General features: G+C 41.1%; 1 protein-coding gene across 2 annotated transcripts; it reads left to right on the forward strand.

The window, feature by feature from the left end:
- Positions 1-77: 77 nt before the first annotated feature.
- NUS1 (NUS1 dehydrodolichyl diphosphate synthase subunit) lies at positions 78-21,679 on the forward strand. Of its 2 annotated transcripts, XM_009681682.2 has the most exons (5): positions 79-733; positions 10,856-10,978; positions 13,872-14,024; positions 18,282-18,381; positions 19,123-21,679. In XM_009681682.2, exons 1-5 carry the CDS (start codon positions 343-345, stop codon positions 19,211-19,213), a joined length of 858 nt encoding a protein of 285 aa, XP_009679977.2. In that variant the 5' UTR covers positions 79-342; the 3' UTR covers positions 19,214-21,679. The 2 variants fall into 2 exon arrangements, with proteins under 2 accessions (XP_068794232.1, XP_009679977.2); XM_068938131.1 differs by lacking the exons at positions 18,282-18,381; positions 19,123-21,679 and adding an exon at positions 16,371-16,909 and having other exon boundaries at positions 78-733.
- Positions 21,680-24,786: the final 3,107 nt, after the last annotated feature.

Genomic DNA, 24,786 nt, shown 5'->3' on the forward strand with positions numbered 1-24,786 from the left:
ATTCGCTCTCCGTGGGCGGAAGTGACGGCGCGGCTGGCCTGCCGGCCAATGGGCGCCGCGCGCGTGGCGGGGTGAGAGGTGAAAGAGCAGGCGGCGGGGAGGAAGATGGCTGCGCTGGCGGCGCCTGCCGGGCGGGCGGCGCGGACTCAGTGAGGGGCCGGTGGGGGGGCGGCGGCAGCAGCAGCAGCAGCAGCAGCAGCAGAGCTGGTGGTGATGATGATGGCGGCGGCGGGGCGCGCCGCACGCTGTGGCTGAGCCCGCTCCCGGGCTCCCCCCGCTTCCCCCGAGCGCTCCGTCCGTTGGCGGCGGCGGCGCCGCCCGGCGCTGCTTCCCCCCCCCCCCATGAGCGGGGTGCTGGGCCTGGTGTGGCGCCTGCTGCACGCCCTCCTCTGCCTGCAGCGCGCCCTGCTCGCCTGGCTCCGCGGCCGGCCGGCCGGCGGCCCCCGCGCCTGGCTCTGGCGCCGCGCCGCCTCGGCCGCCGCTTCCTGCGCCCTCCTGGCGCCCGCGGCGGGGACTTTCGCCTTCCGCAAGGCCGGCGCGGCGCGGCGGCGGCCCGGGAACGCGGCGCAGGCCCGCCAGCGGTGGCGCTTGGACGGGCGGGCCCTGCAGAAGCTGCCGGTGCACATGGGGCTGGTGGTGACCGAGGAGGAGCCGAGCTACGCGGACATGGCCAGCCTGGTGGTGTGGTGCATGGCAGTGGGGATCTCCTATGTCAGCGTCTACGACCATAATGGTAAGCAGTGGCGGGGGGAGCGGGGTGTTTGTGATACTGCAGATTCCTTGCACCCCGGTCTGGGCAGTGGGTGCCACCGGTGGGCTGCTTCTGGGCAGGCAGATGTGGCTCAGCTGTGTTATAGCACTGGTGTTGAGCTGAGGAGCCTCGTTATTCCTGGAGCTTGCGGTCAGGTTATTTGGGGTCAGCTTGGGTGACTTCCTGAGTGCCTAGCTAGTAGAGCTTGATAAGCCAGCTCTGCCTGCTTGCTGAAGGGGTCAAAGCAATGGGGCCTTTCTGGAACCTCATCCTTAGGCTAGGGCTGACAGGAACTGCCTGCATCTCTGGGAGCTTTTGGCTGTGCAGTGCAGGCTGTTAGTAGGGAAGAACTTTGGGCTATTTGTGCTTTCAGGCTTGGTGTATGAGCTATGTCTGTGTTTCTGGAAGTGGATACATGTGACTAGCTACATGTTCTCATTTGTTCTTTTTCCTGTAAAGGGACAGGATGGAAAGGTAACTAAATGTAAGCAAGTTTGTCCTATATCTTGTTTGGCAAAAATGAGAAAACTGCCTGGCTTTGGTATAAGGAGTGGTGAAACTCAATGCTAAAGTTAATGCTCTCATTCTTGAGCCAGCAGTTGTGAAAGTGTTGGCATTTTAGATGTCTGCTATGTAGTTACATTCATTGCTTGGTCTCAGGTGTAGGGCTGTTGCTCTTACAGGTGTCTTGGTCCCACATCACTAAGTTTCTTAAAGATGAGACCTTCGATGCAGTTCTGTGGCGTGACTATGAAACAAACCCGACTTCCTCATAGTATCCTACAGAGGAGAAGAAACCAGCCATATTCAAAATTTCCTTAGGTGTGACTTCCTGTCTGGCTGCTGAGAAGTTATCTCTGAGGCTAGAGAAGCTATCAGTGCAGAAGGACTAATATGTAGAATTCATTTCATCCTGTGTCTCTCCTCTCTCCAAAGGAGAAAGTTCCAACACAAAGTTGTCAGTGATGGAGCTGTCAGTAGTGACACTATAAGAGGCCAATGCTTAATTGCTGTTTTGTGCCACTGCAATAACTTGCATGACATCTTTGGACAACTAAATGAACTTTATAGGTTTATGCCAGGTTAAAGATACAGTCTAGTGCTCCTTCAGGGAAAAGTGCATTCCATCTAAGCAGGTGGAATCTGTTGCAGTCAGAAGTGTAAAAGCATTCGAGGTATGGAGGCCTTTCTGTGAGCGCAGACGCTTAATCATTACTGCCTTTAACTCTTGCTTCGTGTATCGTCCTGCATAAGTAGCACAAGAATCAAATGGCTAACTTTCACTAAATGGTTTTAAGATCTGTGTAAGAAGTTGAACTTGTAAGTAACTTCAGTTAAGTCCAAACCGACCATCTGTGTAGGACTTCTGCAGAACTTGGTTATGATGTGTATCAGTGGGAGAATATTCATTTCCTCATTTGAAAGTCAAGGAATGGTCAAAACAAATATTTGCATAATGTCTCAAGGACAAAAGAAACCTTTTGGGAAGCCATTTACATGTTTATGTTTTTACTCTCAATTTGGAAAGCATTCAACCATGCTAAATGCTGCAGAGCGAGCACTGGTACTGAAAGATTGGGAGTTTCCTTTCATGGTCTGAAGAAAGGCATGTTATTGTACAGGCTCTCAGCTCATCTGAGGTCTATCAAAAATGCAATCTACAGTGTTGCCCAATACATTGCCATGTGAATATATACATGTGTATATTGAAAATGAAAACTGTGTTTAGTATTTCCTTAGATCCCTCACTACACAGCACAAATGTATGTTAACTGAATTGTGGAACAGATCCAAAAGATGATAATGTTTCTTGTCAGACTTGGTTTTCAGATTCCTCCCTGTAATGAGGAAGGAGAGGGTACCAGCAAATGCTTAAGCAGCCACTGCCACTGAAATCTCTTGCCTCAAAGGCAAGAAAAACGTGGGCTTTTTAGTGGCAGCCTTCACTGAGAAGGCTAATTCTGCTTTTCAAGCACATGTGCTGAGGTCCAGAGGTCAGATCTAAGATTGACTATTGCAACATTGTGAATGTGATGACAAAAAAAGACAAGGTTATGAAGTCCTCTGAAGAGCAGCGTAGTCCAAGTAGTCGTGCAAAATATCCAATTTCTGCCTGCCATTCAGAAAAAACTAACCTGAACGGAGACTGTTTGCTGCTGTTACTGTACATTAAAGTGAATGTTTGAGTTGCATATTAAGAGGTTTTGAAATTCGAAAAAGGACCATGATCTCATGACTTCAGTATCAAGAAATAACACTTTCCAGTACCTAATTCTTCTATTAATCCTTTAATATCAAAATGTGCTGGTTTAATTACCAGCTTTAATTCTAACCTGTTGCTACGTAGTTGTGATAGCAAGCAGTTGAAGAAGGCAAGCCTTAATGTGAAACAACTAAATGGTTTTAAGTCCATGGCTTTAGCCACATCTTTAGAACTGATGAGAATAGCTTGTTGTTATGCATGCATTCATCACAGGTGTTAACAGACTTTGTTGTATACCAGGTGTAGCTGGTCTTTGCATAGGCTCAGATGTGACAAGGTGCTATTAAACTGGTTTCAGAGTGAGTGTGAGCTCTGAGCAAATAGACCCATTAATCTGACTTGAGGATATGCATACTTCCAATAATAGCAGATATGTTGTCCTTCTCTCAGTGCTAAACTCCTTATGTTATCTGAATTGAGCATACAGCATGCTAAGATAGACTTGTGCCTTAAGTAGGACACTAGTACCTCACTAATTTGTTGTCACCAAATCTGATTCTGAATGATAGTGATATCTGGGATGCTGAGGAATATACTTTATTTGGTTTCAGTATGCCCATATTAAACTGTATCCTGAGATTAGTATGGTCAACATGAACAAAGTTAGGTACAACTTTTATCAACAGCAGAATGTGAGCCTTAATTACACTGTGCATTTGTTTTCATCAAGTGAACCTGTACCACTTTGAAACTACTACTTTTGGTCTACTGAGCTGCTTCAGTGAGGTTCTGTTTGTATGATTGTACCAATTACTGATCAAAGGTGTTGTGTTACTACTGACATGGAGTTTGGTGAGAAAGGAAATGCAGTTATGTGCACTCTGGTTTTTTTTACATGTTCTTGGGTATATTTTATTTCTTCTTATCACATTCTTGTAGTAGTGAGATCCTTCTTATTAAAATAGAAAACTTAAGTTTTCTGTTCTATGGAAAAGAAGACTATAGACTGTAGAGTAGTCTCCTAGGCTTGTGTCTTTTCTGGAGGAAATGCTTTGTGTCATTGTTTCCAGTAGAAGGTTTAAATTAAGATACATCTTTAACTGTGACCCTGATAAAACAAGGGGAAGCATGATATTCTTCAAAGAAGAAATACCAGACAGGAATATTTTTGTTTACAGTAGTATACTTCTAGAGTATTTCTAACAGACTGTTAATTGACTAAAATGACTTCTTCCTTACCCGTCAATGTCAAAGTAAATATCTTCTTCCTAACAGTAAATGGAGTGTTAGAGCACCTACAGCATTAAGGGCAGCTTGATTGGTGTTAAACTGATTCTCATGAGGAATTAGAATCCAGTACATTAAAGCCATGTTGGATATTACTTGTGACATGTTATCAGGTACTTGGCTGTCTTCTCTGAATGTACAAAGATCACAAAGCAAAAGACTGCAGTGAAAAGGTGTATTTGTACAATGACAGGAAGGCCATAATCTGAGTAAATGTCCAGTACTGTAATAAATGTATTTTTGACTTGCGGTTTCTCAAGACTTTGGGATTTTCCCAAGCAGGCCTAAGATGGCATTATTTCATTCTCTGGTGTTCTCCTAGTTTTCTGTAAGATGCAAAACAGAACAAAGCCAGAATAAGCTTCATGCCTGTGTATATCTTGTTATTGAATCTGGTTCAATTTTATTAAATCACTTTGGGGTAAAACTTTCTTATTGTGGGCTTCTGTATTGCCAATCCTATTACTTGGAAGATATCTGGTCATGCTGGTCAAGACCCTATCTCTGAGGAAATAAAGCAGCCTTCTAGCAGTGAGAAGGCAATGATTATGCAATCAAATAGTTTAAAATTATATCTGCCGGGGAGCAGAAGGCTTGACCAGTGTTAAATACTTGAATGTTCCTCTGTTACCTCTTACTCATGAGAGCCTCACTGAGTGTTGTTTCTGTCCATCACCAAAGCTTTCCTGAATAAGTTTGGGACAAGTATACTGCATTTTTGGCAAGTTTATTGGGTTTTTTGGTATTTTAATATTTTTGAGCTCTTGAGTTCAGCCTTCTGGTTGAAGTTTTCATAGAACTTTTGCTACTATTGTATTTAAACTTGGATGCCTCTTTATCCTGCATTTATCTTTCTGATGTGGAGCTTTACTTCTGACCAGTTTTCTTACAGGAAACTCTGGGAAGGATGGGGTACTGTGATAAATTCTTTCATTAGCTCTAAGGAGTACTTGGCCTTGTAGTCTTTCCCACATTAGTTGGTAGTTAAATGGATCTGGTCTATAAAATCTGTAAAACTGGCTGTTCAGTGTTCACTTCACTTCATTGGGGAAGTTACGTTGTAGCATCATGTCACTGAAGCATTTTTGTGGGCTGTTGATGTTGTATGGTACCTGCTATGTGTGTTTTACCTGTGTAAAACTTTGCATTCAACTTAAAATTGTAATAGTTCTTTGCGTTTATATTTCAGTGTTCAGTTGGTAGGGGCTCTCAGATTCCATGCTCATTAAAGAGGATAAAGCTAATCTGTAAGAGCCTTTGTTAAAGGCAATGTGAAAGTAGTATCTCTTGATTGCTGGTGAGTTTTTTTTCCTCCTGCTATAGAATCTCCCTTCAGGAAGAAATGAGGAGGAATGGTCACAGAATGGTTGAGGTTGGAAGGGACCTCTGGAGATCATCTAGTCCAGCCTCCCTCCTCAAGCAGGGTCCTCCAGAGCGTGTTTCCCAGGATCGCATCCAAGCAGGTTTTGACTATCTCCAGCGAAGGAGACTCCACCACCTCTGGGCAACCTGTGCCAGGGCTCTGTCACCCTCACAGCAAAGAAGTTTTTCCTCAGGTTCAGATGGAGCTGCCTGTGTTTCATTTTCTGCCTGTTGCCTCTTGTCCTGTCGCTGGGCACCACGGAGAAGAGGCTGGCCTCATCCTCTGGACGCCCTCCCTTCAGATACTTGTAGATATTGAGGAGATCGCCTCTCAAGTCTTCTCTTCTCCAGGCTGAACGGGCCCAGCTCTCTCAGCCTTTCTTCAGAGGAGAGATGCTCCAGTCCCCTCGTCATCTTGGTAGCCCTCCGCTGGACTCCCTCCAGTAGTGCCATGTCTCTCCTGTACTGGGGAGCCCAGAACTGGACACAGGACTCCAGAGGTGAGGGCTCCCCAGGGCTGAGTAGAGGGGCAGGATCACCTCCCTCGACCTGCTGGCCACGCTTTGCCTAATGCACCCCAGGATCCCCTTGGCCTTCTTGGCCACAAGGGCACGTCGCTGGCTCATGCTTGACTTGTTGTCCACCAGCACTCCCAGGTCCTTCTCTGCAGAGCTACTTTCCAGCAGGTCAACCCCCAGCCTGTCCTGGTGCCTGGGGTTATTCCTCCCCAGGTGCAGGACCCCACACTTGCCTTTGTTGAACTTCGTGAGGTTCCTCTCGGCCCAGCTCTCCAGCCTGTCCGGGTCCCTCTGAATGGCAGCACAGCCTTCTGGTGTGTCAGCCTCTCCCCCCAGTTTCATATCATCAGCAAACTTGCTGAGGGTGCACTCTGTCCCTCCAGGTCATGGATGAATACACTGAACAAGACTGGACCATGGTCATCTACTACGTTATAAGTAATACTTTGAATTCTTCCTTTTGACTAGCTGTTACTTAGGTGGCTTTAATGTGATTGAAACTTAAATGGCTTAAACCATTTCCAAAAATCGCATTGTACTTTGGTTACTTTTTTCTGGACTGTTGGGATAGATGTGGCCTAATGCATTTGCTAGCTCTCATATCCGGTGAGGTCAAATGTAATGATCCAAACCCTTCTTTTTGCTTATAAACTAGTACCAACATGATCCAACACTAGGACGTAGGCAGAATTTGTTTGTGTTATAACAGTTTTCCTGTCTTGCATGTACATTACTTGAATTAGGTTATGATTTGATGTGTTTCTGAAACTGTTAATAGTTGACACTAAATAGGCTAACCTAGTAATTCTTCTTCTTGATGCTGGAAAGAAGTTGAGAAAAAGCTAATCACAAGCTCTTAAATAAGTGTTCTCTTAGATTTAACTTCAATAAGACATTCTCTTGTAAAGAGAATGGTTTTTCCTATTGCCAGATATTCCTCCTTTAAAAAGCATGATGGAGAATGTTTAACTTACAGATGCTACTGCTACAGCTTTCTCTAAGCTTGAGAACTGCTCATATTGCACACCTTAGTCAAACTGTTGTTCCTATCCTGAAGAACAGCACACTAGAATCTAGGCCCATGTTCAAAATGTAGTCACAATGTGTTTGGTTTATCTACCAGACATCAGAAAACACCCTTCTGCTAATCTTGATGAGCCTTAGAATCTAGAAATGATCATTTTCATGACTCTGAAGGTGTTGGTTTGTAGTCCAGATGTACCAAGCTAATTTGGAAGAGCGGTAAATCCAAGCAAATTATCCTTGTACAAGGAATAAACTAGATGTCATTAAGTAGCATCATGTTTCTCAGTGGCAGCTCTAGTACTCAGATTATTTGACTTTGCAGAGTCCTTAACAGGTAGCAGTTGTAGAAGTCTAGCTAGACAAACAAAATGGCTCACACCCCCTAGTCTTTCTTTATGCTACTTGTTTCCCTCCAGATTGCAGTTCTTAGTTTTGAGGGTTGCTTCTGCTGGACTCCTCATGGTCTCTTAATGACAAACAGCATTTGTTAATGCTACCCGCTGCTGCGACACCATAATTCAATGAATTGTAAAATTGGAAAGGTTTTTGTAACTGTTCCAATACCTAAAGGCATCTCTCATGGAGAAGACTCATGTAAGGGAGGACTGTTCTAGGAAAATAAGATACTTCTCACTTGCCTCAGCTGTAATGTGGTTGGGAACAAATGACCAATATCTGATTTGCAGCTTGTGTTGTGAGAATGTGAGTTTTCCTTGGAAACGGTTCAGTTAGCTGCTTATGAGAAGTAAGCATCTGTGTGAAGTTTTCCTCTTTGAGGGTGGTAGTACTTAAAAATGCTTAATTCTTAAAAGAAATCTCCTACTGGAATAGGCACTATATTTGCCCCAGCTCACAACGATGCCAGAGTTCTGATTGAGCAAAACTACTACTGCTTTTCAAAAAATAAGAAGCAGTATTTCTAACAAGAGCAAAACATGAAAGCCTTCATTATTAGTGTTTTCTATCATTAGAAATGATAATAGCATTGAAACTTTCCCTGCTTAACAGCAAACAGCTATTGTATTTCTAAAAATTTAGACCTCTTGTCAGAACATTAACTTATGTTGAAATCCTGATATGGACTTGCGTTCAACTTGCATCGAAGAGTGAACAAAATTGGAAGGTGGTCTTAAAAGAAGCACTGGTTCATTGCCTGGGAACACTCTGGAGTTCTGTTAGTGCATGAGTAGAACAATTCACTCTATAGGTATTATCTTTAAGTTAGTAACAACACCTTCCAGAACTAATTTGAATGTATTTTTTTAGAGTAAGCTTAAAAAATGCGCTTCTCAAATGGAATTTTGAGTTATTGTAAGGGAGGAAAGTGTTATGTCTGAGCTACAAGCATGTAAAATCTTAAAGCTAAATGTGAATTTGGTCTACATACGCTACCTTTTTGGGCACACTGTGGCAGAAACTCTTTGCCACTGTAAGCCTTTGTAAGAAAGTTAAATGCTTGGTCTTGCTAGTTTTGTGCGTCCAGTGAGGAACAGAACACTGAAGGAAGTAAAGCTCATAAATGCTATTCTTTTTTTTTAAGTGAAGACTTAAGTTTGTTTATACCCCTCTGCGCTTTAGTTCTCTGCAGGAAAACTGCAGGTGTGTCAAGGTTAGTGGATCAGTCAGAAATCTTACTTGGAGATGCTTCCAATTAATGTTTAACTGCTATACCAAGAGGAAAGCAGGACCCAGGTTTGGATACCTAAAGAGGTCCTTGAGATAAGGAGAGTAGAAACTGAGCTCCAAATAGCTCAAGAAGACATCTAGCATGTCTTCAATATGTACTGTGTGTTAAGTACCAGTGTTTCAGAGCTGGACTGGGTCTCCTCTATCTGATGTTCCTTATTTTTTTGTCAGTAAGCACTTTCTGGCCTTAATCTAGTCTCTGTTGTCCTCAATGTCTCTATTTACTTTAAAGTTGCTGCAATGTGGATCCTTAGGTCTGTTCTACTGATATTTGACTGAAATAGGTAACAACCTTTCACCAAAAAAAGAATTTGCTCTTAGTCTAGGGTACAGAAGGGAAAGAAGAGAACTACTGTCTGTCTTCCAGGTTGGTATCCTTTCCTCATTATGCCAAGTCCCTAAATGTGGAAGATGATTTCCTTTCTGTCAAGTGACTCTTAAAGGTGTGAGGCGCAGCTGGCCTTGTAGAGATTTCGTTAAACTTGAAAATGGCCCTGGTCTAGCAATCGTTATAGCTGCACTGTTACTGATACTACGTGTAGGAAGAACATTGAACACTAACTCCTATACAGAACAAGCTTGTCCTAGCAGAGTTGTATGAAGCAGCATTCCCAACTTCTAATATGCATGAATATAGTTTAATAAGCCCAATAAGTAGGACCACAAAATATAATGGTAGTAACAAATCTAACTAGTTTAGACTTAGTGCAAGTTTTCTGTAACACGTTTGTCTATCAAGGTTGCTGCCTTACTGAGATTCACTCATGGTCGACAAGGGAAATTGGTCATAAGCATTGCTAACATAGGTTATCTTTTTTGACAGAAGTGTCCAGGATGGGAAAAGAACCAGATGCTGTACTACCATAAAAAGCCTATATATAAACACTAACTCACTAGAGCTAGAAGACTAGCATATTAAATGAACTGTATCATTTAATATTGCAAACTAACTCCTAGCTTATATTACAGTCTTTACATGATGCGTTTACACTGTTTGACCCACTAATGTCAAAACTGCTTGTAGTTTCTAATATTAGGTTGAAGTGATGGATCATAAGCCTTGAACATAAATCTGTATACAAGTTCAGGGCTTTTTGTGTTGTAAGCTGTCTGTGGCATGGGTTCATTGTTAAGCAGCTGATATAGGAATTGGTAATACTTTTATTGCTTGATTTAGAAACCTAAAGTTTCATTTAGAAACCAAAGTAAACTAGGAAGTGTGCTTAGCCATGCTTTTGCATTATAGATACTTAAGCTGTAGTGCTTTTTTCTTGTGGCTTTTAATTAGGAATAGCTGTGATCTCTTTAGTAAGAGCTATAACTTCTAGAACAAGAATCTAAATGTAGTTGCTTAAACAAGCTTGTGCAATCTCTTGGACTGAATATGTCTACAACAAACTTAAGTGTAAAAGCTCCACAGGACTGCATTAACTCCTTGCAATATACAGCTTGTGAAATCTTATTAGAAAATTGGTGGCACAGACCCCATACCATAAGAGTTGACAGTTACTGTGGTCTTATACACAAGTATTCTGTTTTGCTTTGTGGTGTCTTGCTTCTAGGCCTTAATGATATGGCAGTAAGTGTGCATGTGTGTCTCAGACTTCTGTAGAAAACCTGGAGACAGATGAGGCAGTAAAGTTGATGTTAATGTGACTTGATGCTCCTGTGTTGATAAGGTATTACTATATTAAATTATTCTTCATATTAAAGGCACTAATGAGGTAGGTCCTGAACTATTGCTTAAGCACTTAAAGCTGGTAGTTATTTAACTTGGGCTGAGTGAAAGAGGAACAGAAGCATGTGAGATCTAAAGTTGTCTCACTACACTTTTTTTTTCCCCACAAGGTCACTGAAAGTAGTCATGTGCAGTAGCATCTGCTTTGGTTTTGTACCGTACTTGTGAACTCCATTTTGAAACCAGTACTGATCATATGATTTTTATTTCCCACCTGCTATCTGATTTGTTTTCATAGCACTCTTTATAGGAGTTGGCTGACATACAACTTTTTCTTTTTTAAGGTATTTTCAAGAGGAATAACTCAAGATTAATGGATGAAATTTTAAAACAGCAACAAGAACTCTTGGGACTAGATTGCTCCAAATACACAGTGGAATTTGCAAATCAAGACAAAGCTGATCAAGGTAAGATGAGTTGGGGGATTGGGAAGAAGCTGCACAAGCTAATATGAATTGGTAGTTGTGCTTTTACTTAAACGCTTTCCTATATTGTGACCCTTCTCCATCAAGCACTGTCACAACACTCAACACTTCTGGGCTAGAGTTAAACTTTTTTGTTTTAAGCTTTTTCTGCTCATAACTGTAGTAAACAAGGTGTCACTTCCCATAGTTGGATCTTCCCTTAGCCTGGCCCTAGTGCCACTGACCCCCTCAGTGCATCAGTGTACCCAATTCTTTACTGGTTCGGTGAGATTAACTGACCTGGTGCTTGAAAAAACACTGGAGTTACTGTAAGAGAACTTGATGTCAGGTTAACAAACACCTCAGTCTTCCCAACTTAAGCTAATACCTCAAAGTTGACAAGGGAAAGAGCGAAACTGCTATTGTCATGACAATGTATAGTGATGCCAAGAGGGAAGAGGACTTAGGCAGAAAGTGTTATGTTCTGTCTTAGAAGGTTTACATGAGGCGGAAGTAGAAAATGGGATTATTTCTTTCAAGGTTTATGTTCCTTGTTCAATGCTATCTGTAGAAAGTGTTTGCTTCTCTTACTAAGTACACTAACAATAGAAATCTGTTTAAAATGTAGTAAATAATAAACATGAAGTGTACTTACTAAAGTAGGCCTTTATCTTAAAGGGATAGCCTGATACCATATCTCTTTTGATGGCCATTCTTAATATTTAATAGAACTTGAGTCATGTTATGAGACCTAAGGTGATCGTGTTACAGACTTCTAATCCTTGAGCTAGACTTCATAAGCTGTAGTCCACTTAGCCACATTTAAGACACTACTGGGTGAGTTGTTGATTGTTTTGCTTCCCCTGCAAGAATTGACAGGACAGTGTGTGATCCTTTGTGCCAGCTTTTTACACAACACCACTCAATTTTGTGCTAAACTCACCTTTGTAAGCAATTTAGACTAAGGTACTAGCATTTACATGGAAGCACTTGAGTTTCACGTTCTTTTTCTTTATTCTTCTATGAGGGTTGAAATAACCAGCCGAGATCCAAGTAGGGAGGCCATTAATGTCAAATTCTAGCATACGTAGCTGTACCTACTTAAATCAGGATATTCATATCCCCTTCAAATGAATTTGTGAAAGGCTCCTCAGACTTGCTTACTGAAAAAAAGAGATGTTTAAGTCTCAATCTTTTTGTTCTGGCAGTTATGAAAAGCAGAGGCATCTTCCGTTCTCTTTGGAATTCTTCATTCTTGCATAGAAGACACCGCAGTCAGACCAGAAACTTCATAACTTTAAACTGAAAAGTTGAAATTAAACCCCCTGCGATTATGCCCTTTTGCTTTCAGAAAAATTGAATATCTAGCATGCTTATGTCCTATCATACAGAAATATTCTTTAACATAGAGCATATTGACAAATCAAGTGATCTCAGAATAGAGATGTCTTCATTGTGGTTATCTGGATCTCAGAATAGAGATGTCTTCATTGTGGTTATCTGGATAGAATAACTTTAGTTTTATGTTGTTGATGTTCTTATGCTTTCAATTGCAGTGAATTTAAATACTTTCTCTTACAACAATATTGCTCCCTTTTTTCAGTGCACTCTTCCCTAATCTTGGTGTAAAGAAGGGAGTATAGGGAATCTGTGCATCACTCTCCAATTACCAGCCCACAGCTGCACCAAATGATATCAGTTATTTCTAGGACAGAGCAGATATTCTTTAGGTAGTCTCTAGAAAAGTTGACTTTGAGATGAAACTCAATTCTACTAGAGTTTCATGGTGCTCCCTGAATTTAAGGTATTATAGGGATTCATTATGAGTGGAAGGCCTATATTTCCTGCGTAGACTCCATCTCTTACAGCCCTAGGTTCTCAGGAGTTGATAGGCCAGCTGACAAGTCTGGGTTTGTCCATGAAATGATTGCAGTTAAGGAACTTAAAATATTCTGTCACCCCTTGCAGGCAGGTTCTGCAGTTTTAAGAAATGCTATTTTTGAAAAAACTGCTTAGTGAATACTATAACTAAAAATGCTGGACCTGTGTGTTAATGTGGTCTGTTATGCACACACATCCAAAGTACACTAATAGCATTAGTGTTTAACATAGTTATTTCGAGCTGATATTAGTACACTGGTTACTTGTATACTTCAGCTTGCATGGTAAATTTACCTCTCGAGTACCTTGTCAAAACAGGCAATAATGCAAAGTCATGTGGCAATAGTCTTACATCTCAATAATATTGGCACTAGTAAGGTTATGAAGTGTCCTCTGTATGTCACAGACCGTTATACTTCCAGATTAATGGATGAATTCTGGTATTGTTACCTGTTTCCTAGCTTCTCTGTAGGCATCTTGAAGATCAATGTTGTAACTCTTGCATCAATTTGAAATCTTGCTAAAAAGATTCTGTAACTGTGTTCAGGGTGGGCTCCTGCTTAAAGGTTCTGTCACATGAGTATTCAAAATAGCTGTTAAAGATACAACTTGTTTTGCGTAGGATATAAATTAAGACTTTTTGTTCTTGCCTGAATTGTGTAAGTATTTCTGTATTGTTTGCCACCCCCAAGTCGCTACCTAGGCACCTTCTCACTACTTTCCTGACAGCATGAGAGCCAATGCTGTTTTCCTGGAGCAGTCCTTCCATGCTGAGTCTGACATTGGTCAAGCCACTTCTCTCAAAATCCCTCAAATAGTTGCTTTAAACTTGCTCATTAGTAATGCAACAAATTGAGAAGACTGAAACCCACTTCTCTAAGAGATAGATACCTGTGAATAGTGTATAATATGCAAAGTAAATTATAAGCTTTTCAGTCCCTTCCTTTGAATATCTAAAGTTCACATTTGAAACAACATACTCCTGTTGCTTTTAAACTGTGTTTTGTACTTTCAGTTTTAAATTGCCAATCTACATTGAAGGTGCTGTCTCCTGAAGATGGAAAAGCAGACATAATAAAAGCTGCTCGAAACTTTTGTCAGTTGGTGGCAGAGCAGCAAAGAACACATGCAGACCTGGATGTGAATGTGTTAGACAACTTATTAAGTAGTAAGTATGATATGATCCAAGGGGAGGAAGGGAAGAAATAATCAGATCATAACTCATCTGGTCCCTGGTGTGTTTATTGCCTAGAACATGTTTATCTTGACTTGCAGTCTATCGGGGTAGATAATGATCATAGCTTCTAGAGTCTGATAAAACTTCTCCAGACCAGTGTGTTTGCTTCTTCTATCCTAAAAAGTTGGAAAGGAAGCAGTAAGTTAAACTGGAGAGGGTCTTATTTCAGTGTTCAACTTCTGTGGGATGCTCTGTGGTGAGCTTTCTGAAGAGAGTACTAACTGGAATCGGTCAAAAGTAGGCTGTTCTACCTTGCAAGTTAGCATCATGCAAACCTGGGTGTGGGCTGAGATCCAGATCTAGTTGTAGTAGTTGAAGCTCTTGCAGCTGCCTAGCTATGACCCCAACTGTGAATGACAGAGCGCTTGCTAATCTTTTGCTGCTGTATAACCCACACTAGCTTAGTTATCTTCATTACTAATTCATACAGATTGCTGACTCTGCACTGAAGTGCATGGCTATGTGCAATAGTGATGAGGCAGGGCAGCCCTAATCTCACGTGCAAGAGAATAGTTTAAAATACAACCTTTGCTTCCCCAGCAGTGCAAGGGGTTTGGAGTACTCTGCTTTCCTAGGTGACCCACACATGTTACTTGCTGCTGTAATTAGCTTAGGCAGGATTCATGTTTCGGGTAAGACACTTATAAAGTGCCTGCAGACAGCTAAGTTTAATAGTGTGGCTTCTATTAATTGGAGTTTGGAGTGTGTGTGTTGGGGGGGCTGTCTGCTTAAATGGCTGGTCAGCTGGATTGTTCTCTAGATTCTGACTGCAGTGGGAGCTTAGACGTTCCAAGTAGGTCTTTCATCTTAGATTGAATTCTACCCGTGATGTCAGTATACTGCATGATTCCTTCTTACTGTAACAGTTGTTAGTGCAGGAACTGAACTTTAGTCTGCTGCTTATCATTAGCATACACACTTATTAGAAAGGTGTAGTGTTAGTTAACTGAGAAATTAACTTAAACATCTTTCTTAAATTGCCTTCAGAGTATAACAAGGTAATAGAGAATTGCTTCTCTAAAATGCACGTTTGGTTTGTGAAAAACTGACAGTTGATGCCCATCTATGAATTTTGACCAGTGATGCCTGCTTAACTGTAGCTTCCTAAGCACTTATTCCTGATCTTCTGTCCTTACATATAAGTGTTCAGATGCATTGAAACTTCTGAGCCCAGTTTGAGTAGCCTTAATGTGTGTGACTCCTCAAGTAATGCATGCTAGCTGAGTACAGAAAAGGAACATCCTGGATTTTTTTAATCTGTCAAAACTGTATACTTTCAAGCTAGACTCTGTAATCTGTGTAATAACTAAGGATAGTATCTATAGCTAACTAGCCCTGTTCAATTCTCTTGGTTTCAGTGTTTCGGGACAGTTGGAGATGAAACACTAGACTTCTATGACATATTTTAGCTGTAGCTCAGGAAACCGCTCATTTTAGTTGTAGGCAGGTTTAGCCTCTGTACATCCTTAATAGCAATGTACTGAACATAAACATCTGTAAGTTGCTGATCTAAATTGGGAGTGAGTTCTGAAAAGCAGTACATGATAAACCCCTCAGAGGTAGCTATTCTGTATTCATGTTGACTTCCATAAGGTGGTGTTTTCACATATTAATTAAGAACACCTGATAATAGTTTCTTGGGTTTTTTTACTTACTGTTTGTATTTGGGGTGGGATTATTAGTGAAGTCCAGTTGTAAAATACTGTGATTCTTCCAGCTTGTCCTGTGACTCTTAGTTCTTAATCCAGTCGTGCTCTAGTTCTTGCAACCTGACTAGCTTTCTTCAGTGTAAGAGTGTTTTTTCTTCTGAGCCATGTCTCAGGTAACCAGCTTGAGTTTTCAGAAAAGCAGATGCCAGCTGCATTATAATGTCTGTACTTGCTATCTGCATTTCCAGTAAGAACATCTTCGTCAATTAAGATGCGCAGTTCAAGTTGCCTTATAAAACATATGAAGAAGTAGCATAATTAACCATGCAACTTCTTTTATATTTCCCTCACAGAACTCCTGACCTAGGGGGGATATTGCCAGATTCCTGTCTTGTCAAAGCCTGTCAGTGTTTTCATTAGGTTCTGCACACAAGATCGGATTTGGGAGCTAAGCTTAGTGCTGTAACTTTAGCACCTCTAAAGGAGTTTCCATGTGTCAGGTAGCTTTGCAGTGGTGATATGTTTAGGTAGGGAAACAGGTGTAGAGTGGAAAGCACAGTATTGCTTTTTAAATAGGCTATTCTGACCTTATTACTACACAGTGTCCATTTTCATTTTCCATCTTCAGATAGGAACCAGAAGGAAGTATTAGAATTAACTGGGATCTCTGAAGGTCCTTTCCTGTTTGAAAAGCCATTGCAGTGTTGAAGATCCTGCTGCTGAACTGACCAGCTGATGAGTACTCAGCTTCTGAATCAGCTGATGAGTAAAGCTGTCCACTTCCACAAGAATCCCCACTTTAAGTATTCTCATTGCTTCCCTGCAAAGCTTTTTCATACTAACATGCTAGCTTTCCAAGAGATAAGCAGCTTCTACTTTAACACATTTGTTCACTTTGAGATAAGCTGTGAACTCTGGCATGTAAGGCATTCTTATGTCTGAATACTTTATATTATTCCCAGATATATGCATTTCTAATCAAGTATTAAGGTTTACTTACCTTTAGCAAAATAATTGCTATTGTTATCCTTTTTGGGAGGGAGGGTGTGAACTTCTTTGAAGTCTCCAGCTTTAGTTTCAGATCCCTAGGGGAAAGGACACTGGATGGGACCTCAGTCTCCTGTTTTATTCTTCCCTAAGTTAAGTTCTCCTATGACTAAACTTTAAGCTTGTATAAGGCTGTTTTTTGTTTAAGATCTTCATCTATTTGAGGTAGGAGTTATGCAATGTAAGCACTTATGCAGTTAACTTGTGAAATTAGTGAATAATGGGAGGGGTAGCAGGAAATGCATCTGAAGTGTCATGCAATAATAATAATGAACAGCTGCAGTGTTATAGCTAAGTAGGGCTGTGACTGCTGGAGTGTTTTTCAGATGGGCTAGGTAGGTACATGAAAAAGAGCTTAGCTTCTTGGCCCTTGGTACTATGCTGTTTTTACATGTTGCCATAATCAACTTTCTAGAATTAGAAGAAAAAGCTGAACTCTAAGATTGTTCCTTCTAAGTCTATTGCCTATCTATTAGCTTTAGTTTGGAGTAGCTCAGGCATGGCAGAAGTGTATAGAAGGGAGACAGTGTCACCTGGCCACTGACTGTCTTCAGCCTTTGAAGATCAGTAAGAAGCTCTCACTGGTGAGCAAGACAGCAAGCTGCTAAAGATCTATCTAGCTTCCCTTATCTAGGGAAGACTTTCTTGTATGTCGAACTGTAGTATTAGGGCTACAGAACTTCATTCCTTGAAAAGTTGAGACCTTCTGCAGACAACTGTTTGTGTGTCAGGTTCCAGAGACTGGAAGAACAAGGTCATCTTGGTTGGTGGGGATAAGACTAGTTGAACAACAGTGACTGGGAATTTCAGGTATAGGCAGTAAAAGTGGGCATCTAGTGATCTCCTTCAGTGTTGCCTAGTCTGACCCTGGGTTGGGTCGTGCTGTCTACTTGGTACTAGCGAAAAAAAGATGTTTTTTCTTGATCATCTAACCAGAAAGATGTGTAAGAGCCAGTTAATCTTTCTTAGGCTTTTATTACATTTCATTACCATTTGGTTTTTGATTAGCATGTAGTGATACCAGTTTGGCCTCTTGGATGATAGCAATCTTTTTGAGGTTTTGGTGTTAATGGGCCTCTGCTGTGCTTGACTGCAACTCCATATAGTTGAGTTAGCACTGTAGTAAGTATGGATAAAGTAGTGTTCTGCGTAAAATTGAATTTGTCAAGACAAAAGAAGAGCGAGTCAGTTATAACAGCAGTGTTAAGGCTTAGTGTCTGTTAGGAAAAATGCAGATTGTTTTGAATATGACTTCCTCACAAAGTCTTTGAAAGCTAGCTGGTAGAAAAACAGCTCTTGCTTAGTTGGTCCTACTCTAGGTGCTGCAAGACCAGTCTGTCCTTTTTGGGCTTTTAGTAATGAACTTATCCTCGGGAGCTTCGTGTCACATGCAGTATGCATTCAATTTAAAAACAGATACCTTAGGACTTAGAATTAAAACAAATGTTCTGGTGGATTTGACAAAACCTGACTTAATTTGCTGTTCATACAGGTACAAATGGATTTCCTGATCCGGATTTAGTCTTGAAGTTTGGTCCTGTGGACAGCACATTAGGATTCCTTCCCTGGCACATCAGACTTACAGAGATCATGTGAGTTGCCTGTTAAATATTATTTTCATCTGTTTAGTATTACTAAGACTTCTAGCTTATTTAAATGTGGTTTACCTTATAGCCTTAAGAGGAACCGTCTCTAAACAAAGATGTCCTGAAATTAGTTTAAGGGCATCAAAAATGTTAAGTGAAAACCTGGCAAGTGTTTAGGCCTTATTGCTGCTTCCAGCCATGATTAGGTAACAACAAGCTTTAATCCTCAGATTTAAGGAATAACATTTTCTGTCACCGTTTGTTCTTGCTGAGCAGATCCCAGGTCTGATGTTTCCTATATGGAAACTTGCAAGCAGTTCAAAATCCAGGAGTGAAACTTGTAAGGATGTAATAAAATGGAAGTAGGACAGTATAAGATGGTTATGCTGCTGGATTACTTTCAAGCTTTGGCAGTAACTAAACTGACTACTTTCTGAACGAAAGTCTAAGGGCACTTACAGGGCACTTGGAGAAGCACAGGTCTACCCAGATGAGTTCTTAACTTCCTCACTGACTTTGTGCCCTATGCACCTGAATTACTGGACCTTGGTTTAGAGGGTGACAAAAGATGCTGATGGCTAGTTTAGTCACTGTGGAGTTGCATTATGATAACACTTGTCTTGGTAACCTCCTAAGCTATTTTTCAAGACAGTAGCTTGCTTTGTGTAGTGATGTTCCTGACTGGCCATACCAATTGTATGGTACTCGTAAAAACTACTTATTTAAACTTCTAACTTGTTTTCTCAGTTCTCTGCCTTCCCACCTGAACATCAGCTATGAAGACTTTTTCTCTGCTCTCCGTCACTATGCAGCCTGTGAGCAACGCTGGGGAAAGTGACTTTTGGCTGAGCACACTAAGTCAGGCTTTCTGTGGAAAGGAATTGATGTCTGTGTTTACAAGCACCTGTGACCCATAAGTCTGGTTCATAGTCCTTTCTTAATTTATCAACAATTTCAATAAAGTGTCTTACCTTTCTAGAGAGTCTGTGTGAGTGTGTGAGAATGTTTACGGGGAGGGAGAAGTTCATGGGTTTGCTCCGTGCAAAAGACAGTTATTGCAAGCCAAGCTGTTCAAGCTTAATTACCCCACTTTTGTGTCTTGGTGACCAAAAGAGCATGTTAGAACTCAGTCTTGTCAAATCTCCAGGGCAGTGTAAATGGGCTTTCCATGCCCTGAAGGGACTTCTCAAATGCGAGGAAGAACTCTTATGCCTCTCAGTTCCTGTTATTAATTCCTCGCCATCAGGCATTTCAGAGCTAATGGCCAAATTCTCTGCAGATATGTTGACTACTGTAATGTATGAATTTAATGGGTCAGTATCTTCTCTAGTAGCCATGAGACTAGAGACTGCTACATCTGTGTCAGAACTAAGCCAGCGATGTAGATATCAAGTTCCAGAAATATTGAAGAGACCCAATAAAAGGGATTGGAAGCTTCTGTGGTAAGTGCATTAACCAGTCTGTCTAGAAATAGCCCTTTTCTGAGGCTTAAAGGTATTTCTGTAGCCCTTGGTGAAACTTTTCCTAGCATCAGTGAGGTCACTTTTCTATAGGGAATAAGCATAAACAGTGCTATGTATCGACTGTATACTTCTGCGTAAAATTCTAACCTAATGTGATAAGCTGTCTAAGTTTTTGGCATTCTTTCTGGAAAAAATCTGAAAGCGGACTAGGTCCGCCTCTATAACAAATGTGACTTGCTTATTGTGCTTGTGTACCCAGCAGGGGAGTCTGCTTAAGCCTTTTGTTAGGATTGTTCTGAACTGTGCATTCAAAGGTTGAGTTGAAGTCTGCAATACACAGGAAAGAATAAGTGAATTGCACTGCACTATCTCAAAACTGACATAGTGAAGTAGATCTGTTGACTAAATAGCCTTCATGGTAGAATGTTCTAGTCATACTGTTGATGTTGAAAGTAATCTGAAATTAGTAGTCTAGCATTTGGGCAAAGCAATAGCTTTAGAAGTGTGTTTCTGGAGACAAACACTAATATTTCAGCCTTCTGCCCTGGAGGCTGTAGAACTCCTGGATGCTTTATTCTAGAAGTGTTTAATTTTTCTGATTAGAATGAGTCTGACTTCATCTCCTTTAGGATAAGAAACTGGCATGGCACTAGGAAGAACGTGTTCTGCTTTTAAAAGGGAATTTCCAAATTGCAAATGAATGTCTGCTTCTTAGTGAAATAGTATATTTTACCTGTCATAACTTCATGTCCTGTTATAAAGCAAATTGCATAAACTTGTGAGCTGCAGTATTCTTATTGTCATACTGAGATCAGATTGCAGATAAGGAAGAGAACTATGATCTGGTTGATCCGTGGAAGATAAAAGACACTTAATCAGGTTGATCACTTTTATTTGATGTCAGAAACATCAGCTAGCCTTCTGGAGGAGCTGGAAGGCTTAGTATATTTGCCTGCCTTCTGGAGGCTGGCTTCTGATGTACCTCACTTATTGTATGTTTAATGTTCACTTTATGCTAAATCATATGCAATGTTTCCTGGCCCCCAACCATAAAAAGTTTTCTTGCTGAATGTTAAACTTAACTTTTTTTTGTGGAGAGTGGATAGTCTCTTGGAGGGGAGCTTGAGTATTGAAGTATATCTGTATTGTGCATTTATCAAAGTGAATTTTTATATAAATTACCATGTATATCTGCGACTGTGCTGCCGAAGCAGTTCTGGTAGTAACTAGAAATAAAGTGAGGAAGAAGTTAGTTTAGTCTTCAGAAGTAATCTCTTACTTGCATCAATCTACCAAAGAACATTTAGATTACCTGAGCTGCCCTTGGTCCTCGGGCTTCTACATATCTCAGCTAAAATGACTTGTTTTATATTGGAGACAGATCTGAAGATCTAAGATTTGTCTGTAGAGGGATGCTTAATGAAACTAAAATGATTAGTTCAGCTGCATTTGATTCAACTTGGTCAAATCTCTTCTGATGGCTAATTTAATTGTGAATAAGTGCCCCTCCTGGAATTAATGTGGTTGAACTAATCTACATTATCACTTAGTTGGGATTATTTTTACTGTCCCTGCGTGGGCAATCTTTAGTGAGCTGTGCCAAATGCACTGTGCATATCCACAACTTGATCTTTGAATGTATGTCAATGCAGTTAACTCCTCTCCCCAGCTTGTTCTGTGTGAAGGTATGTGGTATAGCTGTGATGCTCTGTATGGCTGTAGTCTCTGGGTACTTGTACATAATGTGTAAAACAAGTTTTTATGATTAGGGAGTCAATTTATTGAACTTTATTATTGAAAATCATCTGTAAAAAAACTAATAAAAGACTATAATCTTTCTACAGGCTATGGTGGTATATGAACGCTTACACTTACAGCACTATCAGAAAGCGGAGAACTTTAAATCTCAGGATGTTTTACACTATTTAAGAATTGTACAACTCATTTACTGTTAATAACTGGAAACTTCTATATCCACCACTCCCAACTTCTTAGCTCTTATGAAAGCTTCTGTCATAAAGCTTTTACAGGAAAACACTCCTTTGATATTCTTGAACTTGCTGAACTTGCTTCCTCTCAGTCCTCCTGAGTCAATCTTGAACTACCACTTGCGTTTCCAAGTCTCTTCACTTTGGAGCAGGGTTACATGAGTGTGGAGGGAAGCTCAACAACACCAGTGATGCCTGGAAGTGGGTGTTGAGCATGATTTATGAAAGGGGAAGCTAATAAGCCCTAGGGTGATCCTCATGACAGCAGGATCAACTGTGAGCCACCTGTGTTGCCTTGCAGCAAGGAAGGCCAGTATCACCCTTGACTGCATTTGTGTGTTGCCCACAGGTGGAAAGAAATGGTTCTTCCCCTCTAGTTAGCACTGGTGAGACCATAGCTGGAATGCTGTGTCCAGTGTTGGGCTCCTCACTCTCAGACAGGGACCTGCTGGAGCAAGTCCAGCAAAGGGCCACAGAGATTAAGGGGTTAGAGCCCCTCTCATAAGAGGGGAGATTGAGAGAGTTAGGAATGTTTAGTCTGGAGAAGAGAAGGCTCACAGGGATCTGGTCAATGTATTTAAATATTTGAAGAGAGATTATAAAGCAGAGACAGCCAGACTGAGACTGAGAGGCAGTGGGCACAAACTGGAATCCAGGAAAGCTCTTTTTTTCCTCTCTTTTTTTCTTTTTACTGAAGCCTAGAGAGGTTGTGGAGTCTTCATCCTTCAAAACCCAACTGGACACAGGTCTGAGCAACCTGCTGTAGGTGATCCGGTGACCCTGCTTTGAGCAGAGTTTGGACTAATGCTCTCCAGACACCCTTTCCAAGTCAGTTCTGTGAAATGGAAAACCTGAAGCAATACTTATGGGGGTACTTAAATCTAGTAGTACTTGACTCAATGCAGGAAGCTCAGTAGGTATAAGATGAATGAGAGCAGACACAAGCTATTTTAGAGAAGAGGTCTTGTATCAAACAGTCTACAGTGGCTGGAGTTCAGTGTATTCCATATTCATTTTAATTGCATGTATTGGTAATCTAGAGGCAAATGATAGCAGATAGCAGAACAGGGCTGGTTGGCACACTCCATTTATAATAGTGAAAGAGTATGCTGGGTGCTGACAATAGTGAGTTTCCAGTAAGCTTACAAATTAACGCTTAGATCTCAAAATCCCCACTGGTGACAGGAAAACTATATTCTTTATTCACCTGTTACTCTCCTGTGAGAGATTTTTCTATGCTGTCTGTTACCACATCCTTGAATTTTTTTCTTTCCCTTCCTTACTGGGTGCTGTTGATACTCTTCATTTTATTAGATATGCAAGCTCCTGTTAAGGAAACTGATATTATTGAAGGTAACTGTTCTGCAAACTGTAGATTTAAAAAAGAAAAAAAAAAATCTGTTGCTGTGTGATTCAGCAGACAGTGGATGTGGAGGAACTCATATGGTTTTCTACAGAATTGGCTTATGCCCAGAATTAGGCCTATAGAATTGGCTTCATGCTTGCCAGAATTAAGCTGGCTCTTGGAAAGCTCCTTGGGTGTCTCTCTGGTGCATTTTGAGTTGTAGGAGTTGTTGTCCTGGTTGCACAGGTACAAGCTGCCTATGGAGGTTAGTAGTAGCTTCCAAACCGGAGCTAGCTCCAGAACTATGGCAGCATTAGTATGATGCTACTGTGCCCTCAAATCTCTACTGTTTTTAAAAGAGCTGATGCTAGTGGCTCTCTGTCTATGACAAAGTTAATTCATAATTTCAATACCAAAGAATATTAGAGCTGACTGTGGTGGAAAATTCATCTTAATTTGCCCTAATCATAAATCATAGCCTATGCTCATGGTAACTATGGTGCTCTTGAATGATTCAAGTTTCTTCATTTTTCCTCCTTTTTCCCCCCTTCTGATGGTGCAAACTTGTTGACATCTAGTAAAGTAGCTGGATGAGATTCTGAAATTGTTACTTTGCAGCAGCAGATTCTGGGACATGTTCAGTACTAATCTGTTAAGGGAAATAGGTCTATAAAGCAGTTCTTGAAATTACAGTGATTTTTAGGACTAGTTGTTACCAGCATGCATTGACCAACCATACAACATAGCATGTTGCATCAGTTGAAGACTGATAAGCAAGTAGCATGTAAATTAGAGGTCATCTTTTCTTTTTAGAGGGCAGTATACCTTACCTATTTATATTTGTAAGTGCCTTCTAAAATACTTTACAAGAAAAAAAAAATAACCTGCTGATTGGATTTCCCTAATGCTTCATGTATTCAGCTTGCATGTGCAATCATAACTGCTCTGAATAGTCCCAAGCATTTTATTACATAAGCTCTTGTTGTTTTACTTAAGTTGTTGTTGTTTTTAAGCATAAATTAAACAGTTTTTTTTGCCCTTACAGTGGAATTAATGTTGCTGCACTACTAATCACATTTATTTGTTGTCATTGAAAGGTAGGTATACATATAAAAACTCAAGAGTATGTGCAGATAGTTCTAGTCTCCGTCTGCTGCTGCAGATGCCCCAGCTGTGCCGCTGCTGAAGTCGGGGAGCTGGAGGTAGGCTTTAGCCCACTGTGCTGGCCAGGCTGTGCCTTGCAGCCACCACCTTGGTCAGGGGGGTGCTGGGGACCTGGGTCTGGGCACACTGCTGCAGGTGCCGGCTCCCACACTGCCATCCCTTCTTGGGCTCTGCAATGCTCGGTTCTCCGGGCACCTTCATGGGAAGAGGCTTTCATCACTGCACTGGAGCATTTAATGCAAGAGCAGCAGCTTCAGCTCAAGAGCTAGGCATGAACTGGAGACTGAGGTTAAAACCTAGCTCATGCTGTGCAAAATTTTCCAGCTAATATAGCTGTGTAGGTTACCATTTGTCTATTTTTCACCCCAATATGAATGGCTATATACAGCTTCTAGCTGTGTGCTAGGAGCTAAGTTACTTTGATAAGCTTGCAATGTGAAAGCAAATGAAT

Source organism: Struthio camelus, chromosome 3 (genome assembly GCF_040807025.1).
Source record: "Struthio camelus isolate bStrCam1 chromosome 3, bStrCam1.hap1, whole genome shotgun sequence".
In the NCBI taxonomy this organism is placed as follows: Eukaryota; Metazoa; Chordata; class Aves; order Struthioniformes; family Struthionidae; genus Struthio; species Struthio camelus.

What these genes read in the sequence shown, in the direction of transcription:
- NUS1 (XM_009681682.2), top strand. Translation starts at nt 343, where the DNA reads ATGAGCGGGGTGCTGGGCCTGGTGTGGCGCCTGCTGCACGCCCTCCTC. An exon ending in CAGCGTCTACGACCATAATG is followed by an intron (nt 734 to 10,855) that starts GTAAGCAGTGGC and finishes TTCTTTTTTAAG; the next exon opens with GTATTTTCAAGAGGAATAAC. An exon ending in ATCAGACTTACAGAGATCAT is followed by an intron (nt 18,382 to 19,122) that starts GTGAGTTGCCTG and finishes TTGTTTTCTCAG; the next exon opens with TTCTCTGCCTTCCCACCTGA.